General features: G+C 43.2%; 1 protein-coding gene across 1 annotated transcript in view; it reads left to right on the top strand.

Moving 5' to 3' along the window:
* Window positions 1–27,014, top strand: part of SGK2 (serum/glucocorticoid regulated kinase 2) — a 74,626-nt gene that overhangs the window by 42,168 nt on the left and 5,444 nt on the right. Inside the window, exons 6-10 of the mRNA XM_089673325.1 lie at window positions 2,758–2,870; window positions 12,203–12,239; window positions 14,502–14,588; window positions 16,897–16,992; window positions 18,417–18,572. Of these exons, the coding sequence (XP_089529451.1) occupies window positions 2,758–2,870; window positions 12,203–12,239; window positions 14,502–14,588; window positions 16,897–16,992; window positions 18,417–18,572 (489 nt within the window). The remainder of the gene's footprint in view (window positions 1–2,757; window positions 2,871–12,202; window positions 12,240–14,501; window positions 14,589–16,896; window positions 16,993–18,416; window positions 18,573–27,014) is intronic.

Here is a 27,014-nt window from a genome sequence, read left to right as displayed (position 1 = left end):
ACTGTCCCCAATCCATCTGCTGATAGAACAGAGCCTTGGGGCAAGCTGCACATGCTAAATTCGGTGTGTATTGCTAGAGAGTTTTTTTTTTCTTCTTGAGAGAGTGCATGTGATCAGCACAGGACCAATTAGCACTGTCCAGACAGAGGGTCAGGGGTTATGCAGCCTCATAGGACAATCGGGGGAGAATGAAAACTCCTCTTCCTTCTAGCTTTAGTCAGTGCTCAGCTGATAGAAGTCACAAAACTGTTCTAACTGCTGATGAGAAAAGGTATTTAGCAGTTTATTTTTACTAAAATAATTGCATTTCCATGTTCTGTGTACTGTGGGAGACCAGATATAGTGAATGCACGGTCCTGGGTTGAGTAACATTTTAAATGTGATCTGGCTATGTATATGACTTTGACAAACGCAATAAAGAACTTACAGGCATATGTGTAGGTAGGAGAATGGAGGTCTTCACTGTTGTTCTTCAGGAGGCTTTGCAGTGGCAGATGGGAAATCTTTATTTTAACAAACAGACACACTTCCTGTTCTTTACTAATAAGGGTACAGTTGTAGTGAAAGCCCAATAGATGGTTCCCTACTCAACACAATTATGATATACAATATACAGAACACATATTGACGCATATACAGTATGCAGCCACTTGACGTTGAATCCCACCCGCCAAGAGGCTGTATATATGCGTTCAGACAGAAGGAAGTGCCTAAATACAAGAGGCACCTGTGTTCTTACTGAAATCTTGGTGTGCTTTGTGTTTTTCTTCCAAATCTGAGCAGTAATCCAGTATAAAACGTTACCTCTGCAAAGGAGCTTCCTGTGATAAAGACTGGTCACTGCTGCTCTCTCTCCTTGTGCATGGGAACTGGTCTTGTCTCCGCCCCTTCTGTAGTTTTCTGTAGGCAGTCTGTAGTGGGTGGAGCCTACTGGGCCCCTCCCACAGCTCTGCTCAGGTTATGTTATGACAATTGAGCAATCTGTAGGTTTTTGTACTGGGAGTTCAGCTTTAAAGGAAAATACTCATCTTTCCTTCTATGAATGCTGGATGCCTGCATGTCCATAGGTGGCTATTGGAATCACAGCCAGGTTGCTTCCCTTTATGTTTTTCTACTGTGATCCCCTTGGGTCCCTTTATAAATAACAGTATACATGCCTCAATGAGGGTAGATTGCAAACGACTGTCATGTTTACTATATTGTTTGCTCTTGGTGCTTTGTTGTGCCTTCATTGGCTGTATTCTTGTTCTGGGTCAGTGATTCAGAAAATGATGAAGCCACAGACAGCCAGGCACATGGAATTGTCAGAGGAAGGTCAGCAATGGTAGCCTTCATATTTTACTTGTGACAGGTTTCCTTTAAAGTGGTTGTAAACCTCAGACATTAAATATGAACAAAGCATTTCCCTCTATAGTGTGTACTTGTATGAATCCAGAACACTATGGGGTTTATTTACTAAAGCTGGAGAGTCCAAAATCAGACTCCCTTCTGCATAGAAACCAATCAGCTTCTAACCTCAGCTTGTTCAATGAAGCTTTGGCAATGAAACCTGGAAGCTGATTGGTTTCTATGCAGAAGGGAGTCTGATTTTGGACTCTCCAGCTTTAGTAAATAAACCCCTATGTGTCATTTCTGTCTGCTGCCACCTTCCTCTGCTATATGTATTAGTCTCTTCTGACAAGTATTCCTTAAACACCAAGAGAAAAAAGGTGATAGTGAGAGAGCTCCAGCGCACACCCTGTGATTGACAGCCACATCTCTGTCCCTGTGTGCTGAGTGAAGGGGTTGAGGGAGGGGGGTATGTCCCTTCCTTCCAATCAGGTCCCCTCACTGAGCTCTGCAGAGTGTAATTTCAGCTCCCCGCCCCCTGCTTTCTGAACCAGCAGACAAGCTGTATAAATTCTGCATTTTAAACAGCTGTAGAGAAGAGAATACTGCTGATAAACAGGTACAACTTATGTAGGAGGATTTATTTTATTGATGTATATCACCTGAGGCCTGTAATTTCACTGAGTTTATGTAAAGGTTTACAACCACTTTAACTAATAATTTCATTTGTCAGTTCTCTACTTTTGCTCTAAGTTTTTTATATCAGCATGAATCAGTTATGACAAGTTTTCCTGGCACCAAGAGAACAATGGTGACAGGGGAGGGACCTGCAGCAGATTGACAGCCTTAGGCTGGCCATACATTATACAATTTTCTTGAGAATTTTGCTTTAGATTTACCAAAAACCATATAATATGAGGTCAAATCTAAACAACACTTTCAACTGTATCCAATTAGGTAGGCCCTTGCACTACATAGTTGAAGGTAAATCTAAAGGAAATTGGGCAGAAAATTGTATAGTGTATGGCCAGCCTTAGCTCTGTTCCTGTGTGCTGTGTGGAAGGGGGTGTGTCTCTTCCCTCCAATCAACTCTCAGAGCTCTCCTCACTGAGCTCTGTAGAGTGTAACTTCAGCTCTCCACCCCCTTTTTTCTGAACTCTCTGACAAGCTTTAAAATTCAGCACTTTAAATGGATGTAGATAAGAGAAGACTGTAGATAAGAGAAGACTGTAGATAGACAGATACAACTTATGTAGGAGGATTTATTTTTTTCTGTGTATCAACTGAGGCCAGTCACTTCACTGGGTTTATGTAAACACGCACAGCCACTTTAACTAATAATTTCATTTTTTGTCAGTTCTTCTACTTTTTTTCTAAGTCGAAGTTTTTTCAGCAAACATTGTCTTGGTGTTTATTCTCCCTTTATAGCTTTTCTTCCACTTACAAAGAGAGCGTTCCTTCCTGGAACCCCGGGCCCGCTTCTATTCTGCAGAGGTGGCTAGTGCTATTGGCTACTTGCACTCTCAAAATATCATTTACAGGTAAGAGTTACTGTACATTTCATGTGATCATCAAGTATATTTCCATAAATCCTTGTCTGTACTAAAGTTATAAAATATTTTATTTAAAGCTGGACTGCAGACAAACAGGAAAATTCACAGATGAAATACATATATGGTAGCTGTATTTGTATTTCTGCCCATCTAATACTGAATTCCATTTTCCTGCACAAAAGCCTGACCATTCTGGTGACTTGACTTCTTGCAGTTAAAGTGCATTTCCACCCAAAAGTGGAAGCTCCGCTTTTCTGCCTCCTCTCCCCCTCTGCCACCACACTTTGCACCTTTTGGGTGGATGGGAGAGTGGGTACCTGGTTTTGACAGGTACCTGCAGGGCTGCTGTTAGAAACCACAGGGACCCATACAGCCAACCTGACAGGGTCCCCCCCCAAAAAAAAAATCCCTGCAGTTTACGATGCTTCAGTTATGAGTGAACACAGTGATTGATTGGTACAGATCACTCATTGTGTTCATTCAGGAAAGAAAGGGGGCTTGTAAATATGAGATTTTCCAGGCCCCTCCCCTGCTCTCCATCCTGAAGGATCCTATTGTGTGCTTGCAACTGCCATTGGGAAGGAGCAGAGGGAAGCCAATAGCACTGTGGGGGCACACAGGGGAAACGTATGAAGGGTGATGAGTGTGGCGGGGGGTCAATGACTGGAACCGATCCCCTTTTTTTGACTCTCTCTGCAGCAGCTGAAAGCCCCAGCAGGGAGGGAGAGGAGAAGAAGCCAGCTTTCAACTGGCATACAGGGGATTGGTCCCAGTGACAATCACCCTCCCTGCAGTGGTGTATTTAGGTGTTGTGCTGACCTAGGCAACACAAAAATTGCACCCCCCCCTCGCAGAGATAGCCTGACATTGACCAACAACACCCCTGCCCCCACCCCAAGAGAGCCTTCCACTACTACTGCGCCCCATACACCAGCCACCATCCGCCACGGCGAGACAGAGAAAGACACTCGCCTTCACAGCTCCGGATATCTATGGGAACATGAATGGGGTAGTGCATACACCGTCATGAGACCTGCAATCTCTCATGGAAACCACTAGGTCCCCATGCCGCGTGTGTCCCTTCTTCCGTCCCCTCTTCCGAGGGGAAGTGCTGTCCCCCCCCCTGAAAAATGCCACCCTAGGCAAATGCCTTGTTTGCCTTGTGGTAAATACACTCCTGCCTTCCTGCCCATATCCAAGTCACCCAGCTGCCTGGGCCCTCCTGCTGGCTTGGGCCCCGTACAGGAGGACTGGTGGTACCCTCTTAACCATACTCCTGGGTACCTGCTCCCACTTCCAGCTCAGTTCGCCATGGCAAACTGAGCCAAAAGTTTGCCCCCCCCCTCCATAGCCCTCTGGGACACTTCCAAGGTCCTAGAGGACTGTAGCCCAGTCACAAAGCACAGCTTTCTGCATGCATGCACAGTAGGGAACAGTTTCCCTTAGTCAAGATGGTGGTGCCAGCACCCAACAGCCGATTGAAGAAGCGGCTCAGGGTGAGAACACCGCTGGATGCATAGACAGGCAAGTGCTCTAATATTAAAAAATAGCAGCTACACTAATTGTAGCTACTGACCTTTGATTTATTTTTTGGGGGAGGTGGCGGGGGCCACCTCCCCAAAAAACTCCAATATAAGTAACATTCACAGGTCTCGTCCCTCCCCAAGACTGTGACTGGACAGTGAAAGAGAAGCAGAAGACTGATGAACTCATCTCTCTGTTACTCTGATCTCTGCTTCTATCAGCATGTTCCTTTCTAGCATATAAGCACTGCATCCGAACTGATAGGCTGCTTTTGCTGCTTTTACCTCTACCAGTCTGAGCTCTGCTGAACAGGGATTTGCTAATACCAAGTCAAATTTAGGTATTCATAATAATTGCTAAAAAATAATGAATTCATGAACCCTTAAGGAACACATAGCTGCATCCATTCATTTTTTTGTGCCTGGAGTTGTTTTAAATTACTATAACTATTTACAAGGTAAGGAAGAAATATAATTTCTGCCCTTTTTTGTTTCTGACTTTGACCCCATTAAGGAGATTTTCCTCACTTCCTGCCCCTGTGAAACCAGAAAAGAAATTTGGGGACAACCATAAAATCAGATTTAGCTCCCTATTATGTCTGTGCTTTCATTCAATGTCAGTGTGCTATCTCTCGTTAATGATCTACTGATTGTGCGCTTGGAAACAAGTCAAGTGGTGACCCATCCCAAACAGGATGACAGCCCAGCATGGGTTCCAGCCCATACTTTAACCATCTGTGTTACCCCTTCATTACAAGGCCATTTTTCAGCTTTCATTGCTGTGATACTGTGACTGACAATCACTCGGTCATGCAACACTGTACCCAAATAATTTTTAATATTTTTAAATTTTTAATTTTTTTTTTATTTTTGACAGATGGGGCTTTGTTTTTGTGTTATTTAAAAAAACAAGGCTTTTTTTTAATATATATAAAAAAAAACCCTTTCTTTTAAGATAAAAACGTTAGGACAGTATGAACACCCAAAAATTACACCACATGGTAATCTCATTTTTGGCCACAATGTTTTTTGGAAATTAGGAAAAATGCTGGTATTGAGGGGGTTAAAAAGTTGAGCATGGTAATGGTGCTCTAGATCAGGGGCGGACTGACCATTTGGAAACTCGGGCACTGCCCGAGGGCCCAGGGTCAGTAGAGGGCCCCATGAGATGCCCCTGGTACCTTTTTCATAGGCTTTTTTGAGTTTGGGCAAGGACACAGGGGCCCCATGATCCCCTTTTGCCCGGGAGCCCCATGACTTGTCAGTCCGCCCCTGCTCTAGATACAGCCCATTCCCATACAGGTCATACACAGAGGCAGGAGGAGGTAAAGGGGGTCATTCATTAGTTCCTACCCCCCTCCCCCCCCTTTCATTGTAAAGTATGGAGGAGATTTGCTAATACTGGTGCACTCAGAATCTGGTGTGCCTAGTAACCAATCAGCTTCTAGCCTCATCTTCTTCAATTAAGCTTTGACAATAAAACCTGGAAGCTGATTGGTTACTAGGCACAGCTGCACCAGATTCTGTGTGCACCAGTTTTAGTAAATCCCCTCCATACTGTTTACAGTATGTGATTGCTGTGATTAGTCTATCAATAACCAATCACAGTGATCTGAAGGTACAGAGCCATTCAGGTCAGCTCTGTACATAGGATGGTTCTCTTACAGATATTAACGAGTGCAGTGCAATTTAAAAAGGGCACTGGGTATATAAACATCCACCACTTCACCATTTAATGATGTACAGTCATAGTTAAAATGATACTAAACTCTGATTTCGAAAGAATGTATGTATTGTAAAAGCAGTTTTAAACATTTATTTTATTGTAGCTTACCAATTCTTAGATGTGGTGGCTGCTTTATTTTCACCTAGTGATCCTGCCAGTAAGTCTATTGTTTTTCATCAGAACAAACTGTCCTGAAGATGTTGCAGTTAAAGGGTTGAAACAAACCATTTACCACTGACAAGGGTGCTTACAATGATCAGCTTTTATTTATGTAAAACCTTTATCTCAAAGGGAACAAAACTGTTGCTGTAACTGCTTATAATGTCTGAGCTGGAGTTTGGCTTCAATTGTTAATATATTTATATCTTCTAGTCCAGTGGTCGGCAAGCCGCGGCTCGCGAGCCACATGCGGCTCTTTACCCAGTCTAATGCGGCTCTTCTGTGTGCCGGGCGCCTGCTCCCCTCCCTCCTCTCGGTCGGCCGCTCCCCTGCCTCCTCTCGGTTGGCAGCCCCAAAAGTCCGCGCGGACCTTTTAATCCAGCCTGCGGATGTGGCTGTCAGGATGTGTGTAGGCGGGGCAGCGTGCCGAACGTGAGGGGAGGGGAGCTAGGCTCCTCTCACAGTCCGCCCTGAAGACCCGAACGGCGCGGGAAGACAGCGAGAGGAACGCAAAAGGTAAGTGAATTGACACGGGGGACTTGGCTTACTAGAAGGGGGGGGGGAATAGTACTGTGGGGGATGAAATACTATATGAGGGATGAATTACTTTATGAGGGATGAAATACTATATGGGGGGATGAAATACTATATGGGGGGATGAAATACTATATGAGGGATGAAATACTATATGAGGGATGAATTACTATATGAGGGATGAATTACTATATGAGGGATGAAATACTATATGGGGGGATGAATTACTATATGAGGGATGAAATACTATATGGGGGGATGAAATACTATATGAGGGATGAAATACTATATGGGGGATGAATTACTATATGAGGGATGAATTACTTTATGAGGGATGAAATACTATATGGGGGGATGAAATACTATATGAGGGATGAAATACTATATGAGGGATGAATTACTATATGAGGGATGAAATACTATATGAGGGGATGAAATACTATATGGGGGGATGAAATACTATATGGGGGATGAAATACTATATGAGGGATGAAATACTATATGAGGGATGAAATACTATATGAGGGATGAATTACTATATGAGGGATGAAATACTATATGAGGGATGAAATACTATATGGGGGGATGAAATACTATATGGGGGGATGAAATACTATATGGGGGGATGAAATACTATATGAGGGATGAATTACTATATGAGGGATGAAATACTATATGGGGGGATGAAATACTATATGGGGGGATGAAATACTATATGAGGGATGAATTACTATATGAGGGATGAAATACTATATGGGGGGATGAAATACTATATGAGGGATGAATTACTATATGAGGGATGAAATACTATATGGGGGGATGAAATACTATATGAGGGATGAAATACTATATGGGGGGATGAAATACTATATGAGGGATGAAATACTATATGGGGGGATGAAATACTATATGAGGGATGAAATACTATATGAGGGATGAAATACTATATGAGGGATGAATTACTATATGGGGGATGAAATACTATATGAGGGATGAAATACTATATGAGGGATGAAATACTATATGGGGGATGAAATACTATATGGGGGATGAAATACTATACGGGGGATGAAATACTATACGAGGGATGAAATACTATACGGGGGATGAATTGCTATGGGGGATGAATTACTATATGGGGGATGAATTACTATGGGGGATGAATTACTATATGGGGGATGAATTACTATATGGGGGATGAATTACTATGGGGGATGAATTACTATGGGGGATGAATTACACTATGGGGGATGAATTACTATATGGGGGATGAATTACTATGGGGGATGAATTACTATATGGGAGATGTATTTTCAGTTTTAAAAATGTGGCTCTCAAAATAAATTTCAATCATGGTTTTGGCGAGATTTGGCTCAGTTGAAAAAAAAGGTTGCCCACCACTGTTCTAGTCCATCTAACACTCCCCTCCCCCCAGACTGCCAATGCTGCTGTCTAAAGGTGTCTGTGCTCCTTTATCCAGAGTAGGGGCATTCTAAGGCTCAATGCATATGGGGCGTTTTAATAATGCTGGTAGATTTAGCTGTGTAAAGTCATGAGTCTTTCAGCGTTTTTTTTAGCGTTTTTGCATTAGCGTTTTTCCGCGTTAGAGGTTTTTAGCATTTTTTTAGATTTTTTTTACCAAAAAGAATAGATTTTTTCTCCAAAAAAAGTCCAAAAACGTGGATTTGCTGCATTTTACTGTGTTTTGCCGCATTCAGCTACCCGCTCCCACTTCCACTGCGATCGCCTAGCCCTAGACGATCAGAAGTGGAAGTTGTCCTCCCTCCCCGTAGTCTTCTGGGACACGTGACAGGTCCCAGAAAACTACGGGGCCATTCACAAAGCGCAGCACTTCTCACGCATGCGCAGTGGGTACTCGTCTGTGAAGCCGCAAGCTGTCACAGCCGGGTGCCCACACTGAAGATGCCAGCACTGGGGAGAGAAGACAGCCACTGAAACCAGCGGTGGTGAGAACACTGCTGGACCGAGGGACAGGTAAGTGGCTGTATTTTAAAAGTAAGCAGCTACAGTTTTTGTAGCTGCTGACTTTTATTTTTTTTTTTCAGCTGGAACTCCGCTTTAAAGTAAAAAAAACCATTTAGTCGTTCGAACCCTGCTAAATTATATTTCTGGTTGTAAAGATTTCCCCTCACTCCTGGTCCCAGGAACAGCACAGGGTGTGATGGGAAATTTTCCTAGCAAGGATACATTTGTTTAGAATTTGTTTATTGACCGGATTTGTTCCTTGAATGCTAAAGGCTTTTATCACATTGGAAACTAAAGACCTAAAGTAAATGTAAATAATGGAAATCTATCTGTAATTTCACACACAGATTATTTCTGCTCAGTTGTAATGTAAATCAGTATACAAACAAATATTGACTCAATTCATAATTAAAAAAAAAATAATAAAGTATAATTCATACATTAATTTTGGTTTCATTATTTCATTACTAATCTACTTTTAACATTTGGATTTTTCGTTCGTGTTTACGAAGATTCCTTGAACATAAACATCCGGGTCATCTTCTGTTTCCGCTCATGCGTCATAGCGCTTGATAGATTTTTTTTGTACGACTGTCATACCACCACATAGAAAATCGGTTGTTCGTATGCAAAACGACATTTTTCACTGTTGTTCAACCGGATTTTTTCGTTCACAATATCGTTATCGGTTAAAACATCCTGCTCATCAACGAAGAGAAAATCGTTCGATCATTGGTTCCGCAAAAGTTTTCGTACGATTTTCTTATTGTGTGTACGGGGCATTAGTTTTGCACTGAGAGAAGGAACAGCAAAATACAACCATTGTGTAGCACTACAAAGGAAGTAAAGCAAATATGACCATCTCCATTTATGTATATGATTTTAAAATATACATAGAAACAAGATTTTTGCAACATTGACACAAATTTATGAGATTCCATCTAACTGATCTCATTGAAATAATGATCTTAAAAGTCTGAACCTAGGGTCTGTGTAGATGGGATTTTGTTCACGTCAGATGGGGTTACATCTCCATTTTGGAAGACAAAACCTGCTTGAAATCACTTATTGTAAGCTGCACTGAAGAATATTTTCCTTCCTAGCTATCTTGAAGTAACTACCTGTTGTCCTGCCCCCCATATAATGGAGAAGAAGCAATCTGGATATGTTTGTAGTTAGTATTAGGAGAGCAGTCTAGGTTGACAACCATGGCTCCCTCCAAAGAGACAGTGGAGGAGTACTGTAGCTATCCAGAGACAAGTATGAGTGTTATTGGAAGGATTACCAGGTGAAAATAAAGCAAAAGAAGATTGGAAAAAAAACATTGCAGCACCATCACACCAAGGAACAGTAGGCTGAAATTAATAGGCGTGTGCAAAGGGTGTGCTGGATATGCCTGGGCACGCCCTAATCACCCCGTGTGTATTAGTGGGGAGATGGAGAAGATCTCTCTTTGACCGGCTGTACCATAAGAGTTGTTCCGCACTCCTCTTTTACTGTGTCAGCAGGTACATCAATATGCTGGAACATGTACAGCAGGGAAAATAATTATTTGATCCCCTGCAGATTTTGTAAGTTTGCCCACTTACAAAGAAATGAAGGGTCTATAATTTTTTTCATAGGCGTATTTTAAATAATAGAGACAGAATATCAACCAAAAATCCAGAAAAAACAATGAATGCAAATGTTATCAATTGAGTTGCAGTTCAGTGAGTAAAATAAGTATTTGATCCCCTACCAACCAACAATAATTCTGGCTCCCAGAGACTGGCTATGTGCTCATGTGGTACACAGATTAGTCCTGTCAATTTAAGAAGGTGCTCCTAACGAAAACTCATTATGTGTATAAAGGACACCCGTCCACATAATCTCTTTCTTACATTCAAATCTCACCACCATGGGCAGGACCAAAGAGCAGTCAAAGGACATCAGGGACAAGATTGTAGACCTGCACAAGGCTGGAATGGGCTACAAGACCATCAGCAAGAAGCTTGGTGAGAACAAGGTGAGACAACTGTTGAAGTGATTATTTGCACATGGAACAAATACAAAATAGCCATCAGTCGCCCTTGGTCTGGAGCTCCATGCAAGATTTCACCTCATGGGATAAGGATGATAATGAGAAAAGTGAGAGATCAGCCCAAAACTACGCAGAAGGAGCTTGTGAATGATCTCAAAGCAGTTGGAACCACAGTCCCCAAACAAACCATTGGTAACACAATACACCGCCATGGATTGAAATCCTGCAGTTCCCGCAAGGTCCCCCTCCTCAAGAAAGCACATGTACAGACCTGTCTAAAGTTTGCCAATGAACATCTAAATGATTGAGAGAAGGACTGGGAGAAAGTGCTGTGGTCAGATGAGACCAAAATTGTACTCTTTGGCATTAAGTCAACCTGCCGTGTTTGAAAGAAGAAAAATGCTGACTATGACCCTAAGAACACCATCCCTACAGTCAAGCACGGAGGTGGAAACATTATGCTTTGGGGCTGTTTCTCTGCTATGGTACAGGCTGACTTTGCCACATTGATGAGGCCAATGGACGGGGCCATGTATTGTAAAATCTTGGATGAGAACCTTCTTCCTTCAGGCAGAACACTGAAAATGGGTCATGGATTGACCTTCCAGCATGGCAATGACCCAAACTAAACTGCCAAAGCAACAAAGGAGTGGCTCAAGAAGAAGCACATTAAGGTCATGGAGTGGCCTAGCCAGTCCGCAGACCTTAATCCTATAGAAAATGTATGGAAGGAGCTGAAACTTCGAGTTGTCAAGCGACAGTCAAGAAACCTTAAGGATTTAGAGAAGATCTGTAAAGAAGAGTGAACCAAAATCCCACCTGAGATGTGTCTAAACCTGGTAAAAAACTACAAGAAACTAAGGGTTTCTCTACCAAGTACTAAGTCATGTTTTGCTTGAGGATCAAATACTTATTTTACTCACTGAACTGCAACTCAGTTTATAAGTTGGGCCATTTATATTTGCATTCATTGTATTTTTTGGATTTTCAGTTGATATTCTGTCTCCAAAATTGAAAATACACATATGACAAAAATTATAGACCCTTCATTTCTTAGTAAGTGGGCAAACCTATAAAATCTACAGGGAATTAAATAATTTTATATATATATATGTTTCAGCTTTGGCGTGCACACCCTAATGCTATAGGCTGCACACACCTATGGCAGCAATATATTATATTTTTGGTTTGGGGTTCAATGGTTACGTTTGAACATAAATATAATTGACCATTTGTGCTTTAATTACTGTTACTAAAAAGATTACTGAGTCAAATATAGGCCATACTATTTGTTTTAAAGACACAATAAACTTAATAGCAGAAGCTGCCTGTTTCCCATGTTGAAGCTTACTATTTATCTTGCTTTTTTTAGAGACTTAAAGCCTGAAAACATTCTCCTTGACAGCCAGGTAAGAAAAAGGAAAAAATACAGAAATTGTGAATTTATGAATCGGCTACCAGGGATCATTAAAACAACACCATCATCAAAAGATACAAAGAAAAGCTCCATGAAAAAGGAGAATTATACTCACCTCCTTGGTGGGCATTGACTCCTATCTTCTCTCTTTTCAAGAGTTACAGTGGCCTATGAATCTTCAGCATCCGATAGACTTTCAGGCAGGTTGGATGCTTGGTTTCCCTAGGTCAAGGGTGTGGCATCAATTAGGCAAAGTGAGGATTGTCTTTGTACTACCTATTCATGGGCGCTTGCAGAATCACTGCTTACAGGCAGCAAGGTACCATGGGATATGTAGTAGTTCAGTCTGCCAGCTCTCATTACTTTGTCCAGTAGTGATACAGCAGGCAACTATAGCATGCAACAGGGACCAGGTCATCCAACACTCCAGGAAGTGTCAGATTTTGAAGATTGTTCAGGCAACTGCTATTCATTACAGCTGAGATGTACAGCCATCTGAAGGGAGGGTATTAAAGTGTTACTAAACCCCCAGTAAAATCAGTCTGTATATGCAGTAAAGCATGCTTGTTATACTCACTAAGGGGTCAATCCTCTGTATTGTGTAAAAATGCCTGACTTCTCTGATCCTCCCCTTCTTCCAGTGTCCCTGATAAGACACATCGTGTGGACTCACTCTGTACATGCTCAGTTTGCTGTCTATTGCCAGAGAGGTTTTTTTTTTCTTGGGAGAGTGCATGTGATCAGCACAGGGCCAATCAGCACTGTCCAGACCGAGGTCAGGCGTGCTGCATTCTCCTAGAGCAGTGGTTCTTAACCTTTTTGGAGGTACTGAACCCCACCAGTTTCACATGCGCATTCACCGAACCCTTCTTAATTGGAAAAATAAAATATGATTTTTAAAATTGAAAACATAGGTATATATTTATACATAGGTGCACAAAATGAACAAAACCATTAAGAACAAAGAACAAAACCATTAAAACATGATTTTCACACAAAAACAAAATAATGAATATTTACCGCAAATCAGTGTGACTTCTGCTGTTGTCTTTCAGAGGCCAGTTCAGAAATGCGCGGCATTACCTTGGCAAGTGCCACTCTCATGTCATTTTCGCAACAAAGTCTGTTCCTTTTCTTCGTCTTTATGTCCAGCATCCTCGAAAAGGATTGCTCGCAAAGATATGTTGTAACAAACGGTATGAAAATTCATCCCCCATAGTAATTCATCCCCCATATAGTAATTCATCCCCCATAGTAATTCATCCCCCATATAGTAATTCATCCCCCATAGTAATTCATCCCCCATATAGTAATTCATCCCCCATATAGTAATTCATCCCCCCTATAGTAATTCATCCCCCATATAGTAATTCATCCCCCATATTAAGTCATCCCTCATATAGTAGTAGCAAGTAGTAAGCCAAGTCCCCCCTGTGTCAATTCACTTACCTTTGCTCCGCGCGTTCCTCTCGCCGTATTCCCGCGCCGTTCCGGTCTTCAGGGCGGACTGTGAGAGGAGCCTAGCTCTTCTCACGTTCGTCACGCTGCCCCGCCTACACACATCCTGACAGCCAATCACTGGCTATCAGGATGTGAGTGGCAGCGAGACTGGCCAATCATTGCATTTGAGCGCGCTGCCCTGGCTGTTTTTTTTTTTGGATCACGCTGCAGAGTCCCTGCCGCCCGAGAGGAGGGAGGGGAGCGGGCGCCCGGCACACAAGAGCCGCATTAAAGCGTGTAAAGAGCCGCGGCTTGCCGACCACTGGGCTAAGCGATGTTGCGTGACCACCTGCAGCCAATGATGGACAAGCGGGGCATGTCATCACGAATCATATGAGTCGGGTGTGGGTCTTCACCTCCGCCGAACCCGCGAGACTGACTCACCGAACCCCTGGGGTTCGATCGAACCCAGGTTAAGAACCACTGTCCTAGAGCAAACATAAAACTCCTCCTACAAGCATTAACCAGTGCTCGGCTGGACACTGATAGAAGTCACAAGACTGCTCTAACTGCTGATGGGAAAAGGTATTTACAGTTTATATTTACTAAAATAATTGCATTTCCATGTTGTGTGTAATGTGGGAGACCAGATATAGTGAATGCAGGGTCCGGGGTTTAGTAACACTTTAACTGTCTTCTTTGCAAGGAGGACTTTTTTTTGTGGGAAGGAGGACTTTATTTACATATTTGTTTTAGCTAAAGAGTTCCTTTAACAGCAAAAATAAACTGAATGTTATCTCCTGCTTAATTTTAGGGTCATGTTGTTCTGACTGATTTTGGTCTCTGCAAAGAGGGGATGGAGCCAGAAGAGACCACATGTACCTTCTGTGGGACTCCTGAGGTATACAGAACATCTAAAACCTACACAGAGAGCTAGATCTAAAATCTAAAGTGACACTAAACAATATCCTTATTCTCCAAATACAATTCGTACACATCCACTACTTAATGGCCCTGTAAACTATTTTTCATGAAATTGTTTCTTACTGTGTTTTTTTGCCTTCATTTCATGTCTTCTGTGAGCCTCCGAACTTCTCCTTTTCCCCCTCACTTCTGTTTTTTTTGGAATGAGCAGTGCACGTTAGTTGCGGTAATGTACACTGCTCTATGCACAATACAAATCCCATAGCCTATAGCCCTAGCAGGGGCGGACTGACAACTCATGGGGCCCCTGGGCAATAGGGGATCATGGGGCCCCTGTGTCCTTGCCCAAACTCAAAAAAGCCTATGAAAAAGGTACCAGGGGCATCTCATGGGGCCCCCTACTGACCCCAGGCCCTCGGGCAGTGCCCAAGTTTCCAAATGGTCAGTCCGTCCCTGGTCCCTAGTCGACCTTGATAGTAAGCGCGAGAGGGTGGCTACATTCCTACATACAGTGGAACCATGGAAAATTATTGTAGTCACCCTCTAACAGGAAGTCAGATTACAGAAGCAACCAAAAGAAATGTAAGGATTTGGAGGAGACTGAGAGCAATAGAAGGGATTTTTTGGGTTAATAATACATACAGTACTTGAATAGAATTTTCTTTTCATAAAATAGAGTTTAGTGTCACTTTAACCCACTTTAACTTTAACATTTTTTTTGTGCCTGTGTATTTATTTATGTGGAAATCTTCTATCTGTAAAAAATAGGACAAAGGAAAACTGTTTCTCCATCATCTTGTATTATGAGAGCAGAGGTAACATTGCTTTGCCATTATAGTACCAGTGGCTCAACTTATGAAAACTGAATATGCTGCCCAAACTAACCAACAAGAATGTTCTCCTCATTTCAAAGATAAAGCCTGACTGGTTGACAGAAATAAAAATGGAACCAATTCCCCCATCCACACATTTGCGGTTGATGGAGGAATCCTACCTGCTGCTCTATTGTATTCTGACAGCTGGGAATTTCCCCCGCTGTCAGAATACACAGATAAGTGCTGCAGCAGCTGATCGAGTGGCTTTTTATCCGACAGGGTGGTTGAACAAACGTCAATGAATAGATTCAGGGGTTGTTGATGCAGTGCGTCCCAGATCAAGACAGCGAAGCATACACTGTGTACAAAGACTCGATGTTAAGGCCCACCTACCTTCCTCTGCATATATGCATATATAGCTGTCATAAAGGGGTTAAAAAGAATTGTTATTGTCTAACATTTACTTTAAAGCCTAACTCCGGGCAAACTGCAAGGATTAATAGCTTGTTTTGTATAATGGAGAGGAAAAACAGCTTTACTTATCTGCAGGGTAGTTGTTTGAAACCACGGGGCCACATACAGCCAACCTGACGCCCCCCCTCCAAAAAAACCCCCCACAGTTTACTATGCTTCAGTTATGAATGAGCACAGTAAGCGATCGGTACCAATCACTGTGTTCATTCAGGAAAGGAAGGGGCTGGTAAATTTGATATATTTACCAGACCCTTCCCCTGCTCTCCATCCTCAAGGATCCTACTGTGTGCTTGCAACTGCCATTAGGAAGGAGAGGAGGGAAGCCGGCAGCACTGCGGGGGTGGGGGCACACAGGGGGAAACATTTTGAAGGTGATGGGTGTGGCAGGGGGAAATAACTGGGACCGATCCTCTTTATGACTCTCTACAGCAGCTGGAAGCCAGGATGGAGCGAAGATGCCATCTTTCAACTGCCATACAGGAGATTGGTTCCAGTAATTGCCCCCCCCCCGCTGTGCCAATCACCCTCCCTGCCCACATTCGATTCACCCAGCTGCCTGGGCCCCCTGCTAGCCTGGGCCCCGTACAGGAGGACTGGTGGTACCCCCTTATCCATCCCTGCTTATCTTATGCTCCGCTCCCTGGAAGGTGGTGCTCCCCACAATCCAGCGGTGGACGGGTCTTTCAGCATGGTACCGTGCAGGGATATGGATCCTGCTCTTGTCTTATAGACGTCAGGACCCTAGACCTGAGGAGCACAGAGGTGCAAATCTTGTAGGGACCAGTGTAGCTTTGGGGAGAAGCAGAGGATTGGGTAAGTATATCTCATTTTATTGTTCCTCTAGGTATAAATGAGCAATTAACCCTTGCAGTGGAGGGCAGCCTCACTTCAAGGGATAATTTTTTTTTTGCCTGGAGTTGGGCTTCCATGACCATCTACTAATGAGCATGGATGCGGTTAGTGTTATGATGACACATTTTTCCCTCTGCTCTCCAGTACCTGGCCCCTGAGGTCCTGAGGAAACAACCTTATGATCGTACCGTGGACTGGTGGTGTTTGGGCGCTGTCTTGTATGAGATGCTCTATGGACTGGCAAGTATCATTTCTGAGCAGAGACAACTAGTACTGTCCTTGTAAACACTTTCAAATGTGCCTTTCTCATCACCCGTTGCTTTTTCTCTTTCTTCTATTTGTCTGCTCCCTTTTTCACTAAAGGCATGGTGCTTGCACAAGAGGTAAGGCCAGGTTGAGCAATCTCAGATTAGTGTCAGTAGGTCATAGTTTGTCTCTGATGGTATTGTTCTTGGACTATCTCCACCCTGTTATTCACACTTAACCCATTTCTTTACATCAGTGTCTGTCTGGACTCTGGACGTCAGTGAGATTTTTTTCTTGTACTTTTCCAGTTTTTCATAGTTACTCCCCATCATGAAGCCCCCAAAAAACTTGTATGAGCTCCTGTGCTGGCCATACCGAAGAAAGAAAAGTGTCTGTGTTACCAATACTAACCACTTAGATCATTTTGATTGCTGTCATAGTTTGGCCTTACAGGTGGCCCCATTCATCTAAATGCCAGTAGATGAATGGGGCTTGACAGTAGGTGGCATCTGTCAAACTTGGCATGTCGCGTTAATGCCGTGGCAATGTGTTCTGCCCCAAGTGGCACCATGTCTGCATGTAGGTGGGTGGTCAGGTGGCGGTAAAAACAGATGGTCCATCCACGTATTTACTGACCTTCGAACGCCCACCTATAGTCAAACTTGATGCCACTTGGGGCAGTACACAATGCCAAGGCATTACTGCGACATTCAGTCATCATCCATGTGAAGGATCCTTAGGCCGGCTATAGATGGATCGAAACTCGGCTGGTTCAGCAGGAGCTGGCTGAATTTCGATCCATATATGGGCAGGCTGGGGGTACTGAACTTGATCCATAGATTGACTTCAGTACCACCAGCATGTTTGGTTTTTTTTACTTGATCACTGCCGATGGCTATAGCCGTGAGCAATGATCATTGTATTCTGCTGGCGGGGAAGGCTTTAGGTGCTCCCTGCTGGCAGAACACAATAGCAGTGCAGGAGGGATTTCCATATCCACACTGACTGTGTTGACAGGAGAATCGTGCAATTTTCTTTCCTTCCACCAGGGGCGGACTGACAACTCATGGGGCCCCTGGGCAAGAGGGGATCATGGGGCCCCTGTGTCCTTGCCCAAACTCAAAAAAGCCTATGAAAAAGGTACCAGGGGCATCTCCTGGGGCCCCCTACTGACCCCGGGCCCTCGGGCACTGCCCGAGTTTCCAAATGGTCAGTTCGCCCCTGCCTTCCACCAATGGTTAACAGAAAGAAAATCACATAATATATGGCCTGCTCTTGTATGTGTTGTTCTGTTTGCAATGTTTATTCACCATGACTATTTACTGTTATTTACCTTTCCACTTCTTATCACCGAGCTGTATTGACTATCTCACCCATATTTCACATTCTCACCTCCGTCCTTCTTTGTCTCTGTTCAGCCTCCGTTTTACAGCCGGGATGTTTCCCAAATGTATGACAACATCCTAACCCAGCCGCTGCAACTCCCGGGAGGAAAGACAACCGCCACCTGTGACATCCTCCAGGGTCTTCTGCACAAGGATCAACATTGCCGATTGGGTGCCAAGTCTGACTTTGTACAGTATCTCCTTCCATTATATATTCATACCTCTTCTTATATTATTAGCTCTGTGTATTCAGAAAAATAAGTTAAAGGGTCAGTCAGGGCAGGATTCACCGTTAGACTTTGATCACATGTACAGCTAGGGGGTGATAAAACCATGCAGCTGAGCCATAGTTTTAATGCCGCCCAACCACCTGACTGAAGCTGAGCATGCAGCCGCTTGGGGCTGATGCAGCAAAAATTAAGCAGAAAGTTGCATTTGGCGGACATTACCACTGCCAAACATAACAAGTTTAAATTGGCCATGGGGCCATGCTGTAGTGCATGTTATTGTGGTGTGGTAGGGCAGGAAGGCAACATAACTTCTCCTCACCACATGTCAAATGCCCACTAAAGAGTGATCCACTCTTCAGAGGGCACTGCACATGTCAACAAGCCCGTAGGCACAGTATGCCTTTGCCTATAGGCAGCAAATGCAAAGAATCAAATGTTTCACAACTGCTCTGCACTCTACAATCACAGTTCTTTAAAGTAGAACTTTAGTCAGCAAGTTAGGTCTTGCTAGATCACTTCAGGCTGTCCCCTTTTGCAGGTATAGCTATGTAAAACATTAAAAATAAGGGACTATACTGTTTAATACACTGTCTCACCCTGCTCTGCACATGCTCAGCTGCTCTTTATTTTAAGGCACTGTGCCGAAATTCAGAGCCATTAGAGCAGGGGTCCCCAAACTTTTTAAACAAAGGGCCATTTTACTGGCCTTCAGGCTTTAGGAGGGCCGAATTGTGGCCAGTGGGAGTAGAAAATGCTCCAGTGTCAGTGGGATTAAACAATGCTCCATCATTGGTTTTAGTGGGAGAAATAGTGCCTCATTGTTGGCATGAGTGGGAGGAATAATGCCCCATCGATGGTGATGATAAGACAAATCCCTATCATTGGTGTCAGTTTGAGGAAAAGTATCTCTAGGGCCAGATGAAGGCAAGCAAAGGGCCGCATCTGGCCCCCGGCACACAGTTTAGACACCACTATACCAGAGGCTGATCTGTAGACATCCTAAAGATTTACTGCTACTCAGGGGATTCAGCAAAGCGGCAGCCTCCAGAAACAGGAGAAATGCTGGAAGCAATTTACAGCACGCACTAATTTTGGTAGCAAAATTATTAATGTGGAATTTATGTTTCTTGCTAAAAAAACATTATTTTTTATCAACTTGTTATGGGTAAAGTTCCACTTTAAGAAAACGCTGTACTTAGCTTGAAACATGTCAGAATGGAACTTTTTCCTGATGGCTATTTTAGTAAAAGAAGAATATAAGTTTGCATTTCGGTGTGCAGCATTCCTTTTGCTGCTACAATAGATGGAAAGGGGCAGCGTTTCCCTAAAGGCATGGTGCTGGCACAGGAGGCAAAGCAAGGTTGAGCAATCTCAGATTGGTGTTTAATAATTACACATTTTCTCAATCCCCAAATACAGTTATCTAATATTAGTTTAATATTGTCGTAATATTCTAAGCCAGGTTAGAAACAGTAAAACAAGAATATGTTCTGTGTAAAAATGGTGAGCCTAGCAAAGGGATTTTAACTTGTGCAACTACAGGCTCCAGTGATGGAAATCTGGTCCTGGCATCAGTCCATTCAACTGTGACCAGGGGCGGACTGACCATTGGGGAACTGCCCGAGGGCCCGGGGCCAGTAGGGGGCCCCATGAGATGTCCCTGGTACCTTTCATAGGCTTTTTTGGGTGTGATTTGAGTGTGGGTGAGGACACAGGGACCCCATGATCCCCTATTGCCCGGGGGCCCCATGAGTTGTCAGTCCACCCCTGACTGTGACCCATGGCACTCCAAATGGGAGGTATGCTAGATCATACCCTTGTCTCCCATGATGTAGCAGAGTCCCTGTGCACCAACTGTGACATTTTGCTACTAAACAGTGAGTTTTTGTGGGAAAGGATGTAACTTCAGCAAACTGAACATTGTAGAACTGTGATCCTCTAATTCTGGGGTCCCCGTGCCCCATAGTTGTAGTATAGGATTTGCAGGCTCTTGGCACAGAGGTGACTATGGAGTAGAATAAGGGAAAGGGGTAGGCGACCTTGTTACTCCAGCAGTTGTGGAACTACAAGTCCAGTTAGGCATTGCAAGACTGACAGTCACAGGCATGACTCCCAGTGGCAGAGGCATGATGGGATTTGTAGTTTCACCTACAAGGTTGCCTACACCTTGGATCAAGTGTCTCCAAAGCCCAAACTTTTTCTTTGTTTTGTTTTGGATAGATTAGTTGGCTTTTAAAACCTGTCAAAGTGTCCTACATCTGGGGGAATTACCTTCACTTCCTCTCTGTTAGACACATTAGGAAGTAAGAGGAAATCTCTGCAAAATAAGCAAAACAACCTCTCTAATCAGCCATAAGCATTGCAATCTCTGTTCAATCTCCTTCAGATTTACAAAAAACGTAATATGATGATACACCTAAACATCCCATTTCATTTCCTCTCCAAATCAGCAAGGTCCTTGCACTATATAGTTGATGGTATTAGATTGTATTGTGTATGGTCAGCTTTAGACAGTATGTTATGTTATACAAATAGATTGCATAGGGTCCTGGGGCCCAATTCATGACTCAGGGGCCACATGCTGCCCATTGGCACTTTTTGCATGGACCTCAGGGCCCTTGTGTGATTTCTAGTAGTCTCATGTAATATGTCTCCAGTCTATGACTGCCTACTGAAGCGTGTCCCCAGTTTCCAGTGACCTCTATAGCATGTTTACAGTCTCTGCTAGACTCCTGCAGCATGTCTGTAGTCTATGATCTTCTCCAATACCATGTCTGCAGTCTCTGACCATCTCTTGTATCATGTCTGCAGTACCTGACTATCTCCAATGCCATGCCCACAGTCTCTGCTCGTCTCTTGTACCCTGTCTGCAGGTTCTGACCATCTCTTGTACCCTGTCTGCAGTCTCTGACCATCTCTTGTATCATGTCTGCAGTACCTGACTATCTCCAATGCCATGCCCACAGTCTCTGCTCGTCTCTTGTACCCTGTCTGCAGGTTCTGACCATCTCTTGTACCCTGTCTGCAGTCTCTGACCATCTCTTGTATCATGTCTACAGTATCTGACCATCTCTTGTATCCTGTCTACAGTATCTAACCATCTCTTGTACCTTGTCTGTAGTATCTGACCATCTCTTGTATCCTGTCTGCGTTCTCTGACCATCTCTTGTATCCTGTCTGCAGTCTCTGACCATCTCTTGTATCATGTCTGCAGTCTCTGACCATCTCTTGTATCATGTCTGAAGTATCTGACCATCTCTTGTACCCTGTCTACAGTCTCTGACCATCTCTTGTATCATGTCTACAGTATCTGACCATCTCTTGTATCATGTCTGAAGTCTCTGACCATCTCTTGTATCCTGTCTGCAGTCTCTCTCCATCTCTTGTATCCTGTCTGCAGTCTCTGAACCTCTCTTGTATCCTGTCTGCAGTCTCTGACCCTCTCTTGTATCCTGTCTGCAGTCTCTGATCATTTCTTGTATCCTGTCTGCAGTCTCTGCCCATCTTTTGTATCATTCCCATAGTCTTTGACTTTATTCTGCTTTTTGTCTGCTTTTTCTGCCACTGAATATTAACCGAGTTTTATGTGCGGCCCTTTGGTAATGTCAAGGGCCGCACTTGAGGTCCCCCATATCAAAAAAGTTGACCACCACTGGTATAGGGTATGGTCAGCTTTAGACAGGTGTCACCAGGATAGGTGTTCCATTGGAAAATGCTCCCTCTAATTGTGTTCTGGTGACAACTCAAAATTTTGGGTTTTCCTACCACTTTCTTTCCCAGTGGCAATGGTCACTGGAACAACTAGAAGGGTGAATTAACCTAGCTGTGATGCAGCAATAAAAACATGACGGTGTAAAGTGAAAAGCGGACAGGGGTGCGGGACTACCACACCTTGAACTCTATCACATAGTGGCGGTACTCAGTAGAATTCCGGCTTGGTTCTCGCAGTCTTCAAGCAAGCTCTGGGTATTTGTAGAAAGGGATATTGTGCCCATGTCCCTGTTTGTTATACTATACATATGCACAGCGTTCTGACCTCCTGCTCATTCCCTACCGTTCCTAATCTCATCACCACTACAGGTCTGGGATTCAGCAATGCGCAGATATGCCATCTCATATGTGGGACCCCTAACTCCACTGTTAGACAACCCCAAATTTCCTACAGGGCTGACCTCCCAAGAATTTCTTGGATGGTCATCCATGGGTCCTTTTCCTATCAGGAGGGAAGTCGGGTCCTCTGGCCTCAAAACTCCTTCAGACCTTTCACCTGCTGAAAGCCTGTGTGTTGCCCAATGGTTACGTTATCTACAACTAAAGCATTTTTTCCTTAAACTCTCTTCAATGGGGATGCTACATAGGGATTTAACGCCCTTTGAGGCCCTATGTTTACATGGTCCAGACTACCCTCACATAGTGTCCAGGTTATTTAAAATTTTGCTATCCAATGCATTTCCACTTCGCCCCTACTATGTATGAGATTGGGAGACAGAATTGGGACATTCTCTAACTGATCAGGATTGGGAGAAAGCGTTCCTGTTGACTTTTAAGCTGAGCCTGTCCAGCCACACTTAAGAATGGAATTTAAACTACTTACTTGGTGGTACAGGATCCCAGCAGCCCTACACAAAATTTTGCACACAATACCGGATTGCAGCTGACGATGTGGTGAGGTGAAGATTACTCTTCTTCATATACGGTGGGCTTGCCCCTTAGGCCCTACTTAGGCCATTCTGGACCGCTGTTTTTACATTGAGCAGCCAAAGAACAAGTTGAATACGGCCATAGACTCCTGAGGTGGCACTGTTGTCAGTTATACCTGGGTCTGTAGCCCAGCTCAAAAAGGGTATCTTCCTTTTCCACATTACAGCAGCTTGTGCACTCATGCGTAGACACTGGAAGTCGGCGACCATCCTTTCTGTCAGGGAATGGGTCGAGGAGCTTAATAGGATTATGAGGATTGTAGAAATGGCTAGTCTGTACGATCGGTACTCATGGTTCGTGCAAGTATGGTTCACTTGGAATGATTTTTCTTCTTCCACCAAACTGCACCCATTTTTGTGACATCTTCTCATACTTTGGGGTGGCTGCAGAGGGGGTCTGGTGGGATTTCAGTCATGGACTTTTCTCTTCTTTTTCTGTCCTTTCTCTGTACTTCTTCAGGCCATGGTGGATCTGTTGTACTTGCTAGTGATTCCTGTTACTATGGGCACCCCTCTTGTTTTGGGCATCTTAACAAGAGCAATCTCTGCTGGACCCCAAGAATGTGCCTTGTTTTTATCCATCAACCCACATGTTGACCTGCGAGAGTTATGCAGTTGATCATGTTTACTTGAGGGTCCGCTTTGGCCATTAATGTAAGGTTACTACTGTTATTCTCAAGCTCTTATTTGCAAGTTGTTGTTTGGTATAATGGATCCTACAGTGTCTTCTTGATGATCTTTTGTGTTGGATTTATGTCTGTATTGCATTTTCTTAGTGAAATTCAATAAATCCTATTATTAAAACAAAAACAAAAAAAAAAAAAACATGACAGTGATACTAATCTTTCTCCCACTCTAGTCAACTCTATTTTAAACTATAATGAAATCTGGTGGAGTTCTTTAAATCCATTCCTGGTTTTTTGGGACTGAACGCTGGCGCAGTGGAGCTTAGTTTAGACATAGAATATTACTTTCCTACTCCCACTCCCAGGCTGAAAAACACTATTATTTTGCTGTTCTTTGTTGGCACAACAGCAGACTTACAAAGGAAGCACTTTTTTGGAGGTTGAGATTGTAACAAAGAACCTTTTACACAATCAGCACACCTCTTTGCCCCTGGTATGCATCAGGTTATGAGGAGCCTTGATACGGAACTTTCTGGGTTATTCATTAATCTTTACTTTGGGACAGTTAAAACTGCGGCTTAGCATAGTAATCCACTACTTAGGAGTCATATAAATCCAAAACTATTAGAATCATATGACAAATTCTCTGGGAGAACATGTGCCCAAGCAAAACTCCAGATCCTGAGTTCATAAACTCAAGATCCCGAGTTCATAAACTCAGGATCCCAGTACTCTGCCCCATGTACGTATCCTACCAGGGGTGGATACAGAACACTTGGTCTTGGGGAAAACAAACAACCAGCTCTTTCATGGTAAGAACAGATTTCTGTGGGCTAAAGAAAGCATGCCATTCAATACTGAAAACTGGGTGATACTACAGCTGGGCATACACTAAGATTTTCGAATGAACATTCATACAAACACTCTCATGATATGAAGAATGTCATTCGAAACTACATCAGTTAGACTGAAACATTTGCTTTTGGAACAAATGGACTTTACCAAATGAAACCAAATTCATTGCTTCAAGAAACATTTCCTATCCTGCCCCTTTGAATTTTCTCATTGCTTTGATCAAAAACGAACATGGATTTGACCCCACTAGCAATCAGAAAATTGAAAACTAGGTTCTACTGGTGTATGACCACCTTAAAGGACTTGCTTCATTATGACACACCTTAAAATATTTTGGCATCACCTTCCTTTGTGGCTATTGGCATTTAGTCACATGACGTCCCCGATTCGAAAAGGAGGTCAGTACTGGAAGACTGTAGGTCTGAACAGGGAGCTAGTAGTTTTATAACCACTTCAGCTCTGGAAAGCTTTACCCTGTTCATGACCAGGCTATTTTTTGCTATTTAGCACTGTGCTACTTTAACTGGCAATTACGTGGTCATGCAACACAGTACAGAAATGAAATGAAATATATATCATGTTTTTCAAACAAATAGAGTTATCTTTTGGTGGTACTTGATCATCACTGGGTTTTTAACTTTTTTTTTATAATATTCAAAAAAGACTGAAAATTTAAAAAAAAACAATATTTTATACTTTCTGCTACAAAACATATCCAATAACAACATTAAAAAAAATATATAATTTATTCATAAATTTATACCAGAATGTATTCTGATACATGTCTGTGATAAAAAAAAATCCCAATAAGTGTGTATTGATTGGTTTGTGTGAAAGTTAAAACATCTACAAACTGTGGTATATATACTAGAATTTTTTTTTATACTGCTAATGGTGGTGATCAGTGACTTACAGTAGAACTGTGATAGTGTGGTGGGCAATCTAACACTAACTGACACTGGGAGGGAACTGACTAACTGACACTGATATCTCCAGTGACACTAATACAGTGATCAGTGATAATACTATACACTGTCACTGTACTAATGACACTTTCTGGGAAGGGGTTACCATCTCAGGTAATCAAGGGGTTAAATATGTGCCTAACAAGTGTTAACTTGTGTAATATGTGCTAAAAATTACTAAATATCTCTGTTTCTTCTCCCTGCTTTGCAGGGAGAAGAAACTGAGAGACTGTTCCCTCTGTACAGAGCCCTGTGTTTGTCAACACAGGCCTCTGGCTGTGGTGTGTACAATCACAGCAGGAGTTGTCAGGCAGGGGCACGTGCACGCGCTCCCTTTACCTGGTAGAGGCCAGAGATGTATAGATTTGTTGCTGTACTTGCACGGGCCTCCTGTCCGCAGTATATTGCAGATGGGTGGTCTGCAAGTGCATAATGCCCACCTTGAGCCCCTGACTGCAGGTCCCACTCTGATTGATGTCTGAATTGTGAAGTATTATTATGTCCAAGTAAAAGCTGCACTCCTAACAGTACTTGACCTTTTACCGACGTGTGCTCAAAGTGAATGCCATACCAGACCCAAAGATGTGGAGTGAAGTAAGTCCACTCAGGGCCACAAGCCCAACACATCTTGTTGGCACTGGCCCGGGGAGCAAATGACTACCTGCCCTTCAGCCCAGTTCTCCTCTGTGTCCTACTTCTGATGCAGCGGCTGGTGTAAATGTACCTTTAGAGCATGTCCCCCACCAGGTGCTTAGGTATGTAACATTCTATATATACACCTTTCCTGTGTTTCCCTAAGGCTGACCATATACTATACAATTTTCTGTCCAATTTCTGCCCAATTTCTTTTACATTTACCTTCAACTACAGTATGTAGTGCGAGGGCCTGCCTAATTGGATACAATTGAAATTGTTGTTTAGGTTTGACCTCATATTATATGGTTTTTGGTAAATCTACAGCAGAATTCTCAAGAAAATTGCATAATGTATGGTCAGCCTTAGGCTTTGATCTTCCACAGTCATTCAAAACTTCCTTGAAAAGAAATAATGTACACGGGGTTGTCTATGCAGGCCCTGTCCATCATTATGTGGCAGCACTCAAGCCTTGCAATTGTCTGTATATGCATCATGTATTGAATTGAAGTAGAAAGGTGAACGCAAGCACTTCACATGCAATTAGTAATGATTAAGGCAGAGGGAGCATGGAAAAAAAATTAAAGGATTAGAGGATGATCATTGTGCATGATATAGATCA

The sequence above is a fragment of the Staurois parvus genome, unplaced genomic scaffold, assembly GCF_062004578.1.
Source record: "Staurois parvus isolate SC_StPar_1 unplaced genomic scaffold, SC_StPar_1.0 ptg000137l, whole genome shotgun sequence".
Taxonomy (NCBI): Eukaryota; Metazoa; Chordata; class Amphibia; order Anura; family Ranidae; genus Staurois; species Staurois parvus.
This window is presented reverse-complemented; position numbering and strand designations above follow the sequence as displayed.